At 44.4% G+C, this 6,019-nt stretch overlaps 1 protein-coding gene across 5 annotated transcripts; it reads right to left on the bottom strand.

The window, feature by feature from the left end:
* Window positions 1-255: 255 nt before the first annotated feature.
* zbtb22a (zinc finger and BTB domain containing 22a) lies at window positions 256-5,612 on the bottom strand. 5 transcript variants are annotated; one of them, XM_065948265.1, is made up of 4 exons: window positions 5,164-5,612; window positions 4,032-4,262; window positions 3,148-3,943; window positions 256-1,782 (listed from the first exon to the last, which is right to left on the bottom strand). In XM_065948265.1, exons 2-4 carry the CDS (start codon window positions 4,236-4,238, stop codon window positions 662-664), a joined length of 2,124 nt encoding a protein of 707 aa, XP_065804337.1. In that variant the 5' UTR covers window positions 4,239-4,262; window positions 5,164-5,612; the 3' UTR covers window positions 256-661. The 5 variants fall into 5 exon arrangements, with proteins under 5 accessions (XP_065804337.1, XP_065804339.1, XP_065804340.1 ...); XM_065948267.1 differs by having other exon boundaries at window positions 4,032-4,250; XM_065948268.1 differs by having other exon boundaries at window positions 5,228-5,612.
* Between the last annotated feature and the right edge of the window lie 407 nt (window positions 5,613-6,019).

Raw genomic sequence — 6,019 nt, 5'->3', positions numbered from 1 at the left:
CTAGAATGAATCATTAAAACGTCTTTTAGTGTTCTACAATGAATCATTAGAATGACCTATTGTTCTAGAATGACTAATTTAAATGACTTAATGTTCTAGAATGACTAATTAGAATGACTTTCAGTGTTTTAGAATGAATCATTAAAATGGTGTTTTCTAGAATGGACCATAATGTATTTATTAAATGGGCGTCAGAGCTCTAAAATTATCAAATCCCTTCATTCCCCGATCTATCATAAAAATCCAGTGAAGTGATTTATTTCAATAAAGATTTATTTTCTTTACATAGTGCAGAGAGACATCAATGTAGCGGAGAGGAAAAAAGAAAAAAATATATCCTTGATTTCTTTCTCAAGAATTAATGGCAAATAACTTATGTGCGAGATTCAAATGAACTTAATAAGGGCTCAAGAGGTACATCCACAGCACTGCCTGTGAGATATACCGTTTACAGCATCACTATGGAACTGCACAACCTACAAAGGACCGTTATAAGAAGCATTATGTGTGTTCATTTTTTCAAAATGATCGTGCAATAAAATAATGAACATAAAAAGGACAAAAAAAGTGTCTGTTTGAAAAAGCCTTCAATGGTTTATGTCCATAAAGTAACTTCTGCCTTTACTTTATCGTGAACTGTGCTGTGAACTTTTGTTTCAAATTAATTTACGCTGAAGCCCTCACTCGCTTCCTCCTTAAAAACATGACTACCTGTGTTGAAACTTTGTGACTCAGTTCTTAGCTCATCCGCAATCCCAGACACACTGCCTAACAGGCCACCCATCCCGTCCTCCATCTCCCCGTGGAAGTCCACCTCCTCCACTTTCACTTGTCCTCCTGATGCAAGAAAAGCCTCCCCGTCCTCAAATCCGTACGTGTAGCTGTCATCTAGATCCACAGCTGCTGTGCTTGTGTTGTTACTGTTAGCTGAGGAGCTGGAGGCAAGTCTCTCACATCGGGCCTGATGCCTGAGGAAGCTGTCTCGCCAAATGACTTTCTTCCCACACAGGCCGCACTCGTAGGGCCGCAGCCCTCCATGAGTCTTAAGGTGCTTGGTAAGGTGGTGCTTCATCTTGAAGGACTTGGTGCAAACAGGGCAGCCAAAGGGGCGCAGATTGAGGTGCTGCATCTTCACATGCCGGTCACGCATGCTCTTCAGGGTGTAGGCTTTGCCGCAGTGGCAGAAGTGGACTTTGCCGGTGTAGGGGGCGCCAGCGAGGGACACTGAGGATGAGGAAGATGGAGTTGGAGGAGAAGCAGGTGGGGGGAAAGCAGCAGAGGAAGGGGACACATGGCGATTTGAGTTGTTGGGGGGCAGCGTGCTTCCTTGTCCCACGCTGGTAGAGGGCCAGTTCACATCCGAGCTGGCCATGCCGAAGTCAGGAGACGCCGGCACCAAAGGCCTCTGGGAAACCTGTCCTGTTCTCTCTTCGATCTCGTCGTATGTGTCTCTGCTAAAAGTCTCTCCTGTGAAACATCCAAAGTCCACATCTTCCTCCTCCTCGTCTTCATCGTCATCTTTACTGCAGCTGCCAGCTTCTCCGACCTGCAGCCTCTGCTCCTGTTCAGACCAGGGACTCGTCTGCCACTGCACCCGGGCCGAAGCTGAACAGGAAGGACCCGGGGCGCCCTCACCTGTTTGACAAGCGTGAACACCAGGCAGGTCCGAGGAGGGATCGCTCTCCATGAAACTTCTCTGCCCCTTTTCCTTCACCTCCTCCACGGGGGCCTTCCCTGACACTTGTCCAGAAGCCACATTTGCACTTGACATTGGGTGGAAGTCTGTCGGAGAAATGCAAAAGGAAATCACAAACAGATATCTGCAGTGTATGGAACCAGACTTTGCAGAGAGCAAGGAGACAACACACAATGTGTCTTGTTTTTATTTTGTTAGTGGTGGACTGTGAGTTTGAAAAACTGATCTGAACTAAGTGTTGATAAAACAGTCTGTGTTGCAGCGATCGAAGCGGTCAAGCTAACTGGTTCAGTGATTGTACCCGACCCTAAAAGCCTCTGCATTTTTCTAATAAGCTCCACGAGCAGAATCGTTATAAATCCAGGATCAACATTGGAGATGCTTTTGAAAAATGGAGAGAGGTTAGAACACAGAAAGGTTTACAGACCGATGCAGAACTGGCTAAACACTGAAGCTTCAGTGTCCACCACATGGCAACCTGTGTGAGCAACGACTCTAGAGAGGAGGGGGCGGGGGAGACAGCTCTCTACAATGTTTTGAATTTGGACTGCAGTACCCATTTGAAACACTAGGTGTCAGAGTTACATATTGCTCCTTTAACTTGTGTTTTTGTTTTGTTTTGTTTATATACTATTAATATTTGATGTGTACATTTGTTTATTTGTTTTTCTTCTCTTGTGCTATGTTTGTGTTTTTATTTGATTTTTTTAGACTCTGATTTGGCCCTTGTTCTAAAAAAAGGACGATTATTTACCAGGCTGTTTACACGGCTAAAGAAACTCAGATTAAAACAAGCCTTTCAAACTGTTAGATATAAATAAATAAGGTTGGAGGCTGCAGACTGTGAGGTTTTTTTGACTGCCCACTCATGTTGCTTTACAGTATTCGGCCTTGTGTACAGTGCTCGCTAAGTTTGCAATGACCTGCACAGTGACTCACTCCAATGCACCAAGTTTATTTGTGTTCCTTACTCACTGCCAAGATACAGCTTCACTCCATGATGAGTAAAGGAACCGGGTTGTCTGCTGCATGAGCAGAAGCCTTAGTGATAAGATATAATACTGCTAAATGCCAACCAGTCTCTGCTCGAAACAGTCGCTGGCCTTGAAAGGAAAATACCACCATCAGTGGGAAGCCCCTGCTGTTGAAGGTACTCACAAGCTACTCCGGTGACTGTTTCATTTCCTGCTTTACGGCTATATAAAATTCACCTAGTTTTCACTGGTCAAGAGGTACAAATTGGGAAATAACTGCACATTTCCAGTAAGAAGAAAGTTAAGAAATGGCCCTCTGTACAATGGTTATTTATTGAAGTAATCAGTGAGGAGTAAAAAGACTAATTGGATTTTCTACATGAAACTATTAAACTATGTGTCTGCTTCAAGCCATTGTGTTGGACGGAGACATACTGACAGGTGGAAAGTTAAAAAAAAAAGGCTTTTATATCTTACCACAGTGTCCCATTTGTGCAAAGCTTTCTTTCTTCTCCACCACCGCCTCCTCTCCTACTCCCTCATCAGCCTCAATCTCTCTTTTCTCGTTCTTCCTCCTCTCTTGTGCCTCATCGCTGTCTCCAATCTCTCTACTCTTATCAAGCAGTCTATCGGCGCTCTGCAGCAGTCCCCGCTGATGGAACCTGACTTTCTGCTTTAATGCCTCACCACTTGAGAACGCCCCGTTGTGCCTGCTATTGTGACCGGGTCCGTCATGGGCGTAGTGGCTGGTTTTGGCATGGCTGGATACCCATGCTTCCTCAGAGCTAGTGTAATCACTCTCCACATAGCAAGAGAGGGTGTCCAGCTGAGAGTCAGCTAAGTGCTGGGCTGGTGTGGGCCGAGGGCGACCCAGTCTGGGAAACTGCTGCGGGCGTCTCCATGTAGCCAATGGGGGCAAAGCATCAGGCTTTCTCTCCTTCCTCCTTCCCTCTCTCTCCACATATAAGCAGTCTGTGCTGCTGGGAGACTGCTGACGAGACGCAGTGCCAGGGGGAGCTGCTGCTGCTACTGCTGCTGCTGCTGCAGCCTCACTAGGGGTGACCTCTGCTGAGGGCCGGGGCCTCTTTAGGATCTCAGTGCATTTATCCACGATGTGCCACATCTGGAGGAAGCTGGCCACAGTCACGTAGTTAACGATGTCGTCATGCACGATGCTCAGCTGGCCTGTATATGCAGAGCTCAGGACACTCTCGAAGGCCACTGGGTCCATAACCGAGGGGAGGGACACAGTCGTAACGTTCTTCAGTAACACCTGACAAGAGATAGGAGGAAAACAATTATATCATAAATGGATGATTGTGCACACGCAGTAAAACTACTCCCTGATGTATCCTTCCCACCTGGTCATGAAAGTAAGGTGAGGATGCAGCGAGGACGCAGCGATGAGCCCTGAACACATGACCCTGCACTTGGATGGAGAGGTCACACAGCCGGCCTTCTTCCCGCTGCCGGTTCAGATTGTCCAAAACAGCAGCTCGGGCTCCAGGGAAACAAACCTGGACAGTCAGACCAGCGGGAGTAGTGGCAGCGCTACAGGTCGGATCCATGGTTAGACAAAACTGTGGAGAAGACTGAAAGAGTTCAAACACACAGATTTGTCAAATACTTGAAGAAGACTACAGAGATATAATGTTTGTCACTTTTTTTTTTGTCTGTTTAAGCTGAGGTTTGACTGCACTGTGTCTGTGTCCAGACCGCTCAGGTCGTCTGGGACAGATCTTGCTCTCTGTCCCCAGAGTCAGAACCAAACACGGAGAAGCAGCGTTCAGTTTCTATGCTCCCTATATCTGGAACAAACTCCCAGAAAACTGCAGGTGTGCTGAAAACTCTCAGCTCTTTTAAATCCAGGTTGAAGACACACCTGTTTACAGCTGCCTTTCATTAAACAGCTTTAATAAGATTTTTTATTTTAACTCTGCACTGTAACTTTTAACTCTTTTTATATTTTTACTTTATTTATTTAAATTAATTAATTTATTTAAATTAATTTATTTGAACATATTTTCAGATTTAATAATTCCAGTGATTTTTTTGATTTTTTTTTAATGTTCTATTTTAATGTTTATTTTCTTTCCTCTGTTATGATGTTTTTTGATGTCTTGTGTGAAGCACTTTGAATTACCTTGTTGTTGAAATGTGCTATATAAATAACCTCACCTTGCCTTGTATGATTAAAAATACAAGATTACCTAAAATAGCAACCACTTTATCAGTTACTGCAAATGTGTTCAGACCTTTTTTGGTGGCTAGTTTCAGCCTACAAATGTGTAATAAGTGGCCTCTTCCTTTTGTCTGACTGAATACTGACTGTTTTATGGATTTATAACATTTTAATTTTAGCTTTAACATCAGATTAGACCTGGATGTATTGTCAGTGAAGATATACAGTGAAAAGCAGATATGAAATAAACCACATCATGATATAAAAGCATTGTTTGCATTGGTCATGAAGTGGTGTTATATGTGACTTACTGTGAGTCTGTGTTAGCATGTAGCTCGCTGGTTAGCCGTCCATGTTATAGCTGAGTTACTATACCTTTAATGTGTCTTCATGTCCAGCTTTGTAATCAAGAGTGAACGAGCCTCGCCATCTCAATCACAACATTATCATTCAAAGAACCTAGACACAACGAAAACACTCCTTCAAGTGGAAAACAACGAGCTATCTTAAATGCTAACGGCAGCTTGCCCGCAGTTGTTGGTAGCTGGTTGAAAGAGCAACATCGGCGTCCTTAAACGCAACATGATGAGGGGGTGTTGGGTGCCAAAATGGGTTTGAATTATTGTTAAATGCCATCGCACTGGTCACGTTAAACTGCGTCTTTTTTGTTTATGGCGTAAGTATCGAGGTTATAATTACAAAACTGTCCACAAGTTTACGAGCGTTGATTGTAATGCTGCATTCAAGTGCTTATCGCGATGCTCGGAGAACCCAGCTTTCAAAGTAGTTCGGTGGTAATTAAGATTATAGGGTGAATTAGCCAAATGTGGGACACCTAAGGTCGAGTGTAACGTTCTTCAGTAACACCTGACAATAGATAGGGGAGGGGGGGGTGGGGGTCATAAATGGATGATTGTGCACACGCAGTAAAACTACCCCCTGATGTATCCTTCCCACCTGGTCATGAAAGTAAGGTGAGGACGCAGCGATGGGCCCTGGACACATGACCCTGCACCTGGATGGAGAGGTCACACAGCCACTTTCCAAGCAGTTCAGTCGTAATTAAGATGTAGGGGGAATTAGCCAAATGTGGGGACACCTAAGCTCAAGTGGGTGGAGGTCTTCCTACAGCAAATGAAAGTCAATAAAACTAAGGGTTAACACAAG

Source organism: Labrus bergylta, chromosome 19, assembly GCF_963930695.1.
Source record: "Labrus bergylta chromosome 19, fLabBer1.1, whole genome shotgun sequence".
Taxonomy (NCBI): Eukaryota; Metazoa; Chordata; class Actinopteri; order Labriformes; family Labridae; genus Labrus; species Labrus bergylta.
The sequence above is the reverse complement of the archived record's forward strand: the minus strand, read 5'-3'. Positions and strand labels throughout refer to the sequence as shown.

Bases quoted from the DNA above. Each gene is read 5' to 3' on its own strand.
- zbtb22a (XM_065948265.1), bottom strand. From the start codon at position 4,238: ATGGATCCGACCTGTAGCGCTGCCACTACTCCCGCTGGTCTGACTGTC. The intron at 3,944-4,031 runs GTGGGAAGGATA...ATCTCTTGTCAG, and splicing joins CACCTTACTTTCATGACCAG to GTGTTACTGAAGAACGTTAC. The intron at 1,783-3,147 runs GTAAGATATAAA...TTTCTCCGACAG, and splicing joins TGCACAAATGGGACACTGTG to ACTTCCACCCAATGTCAAGT.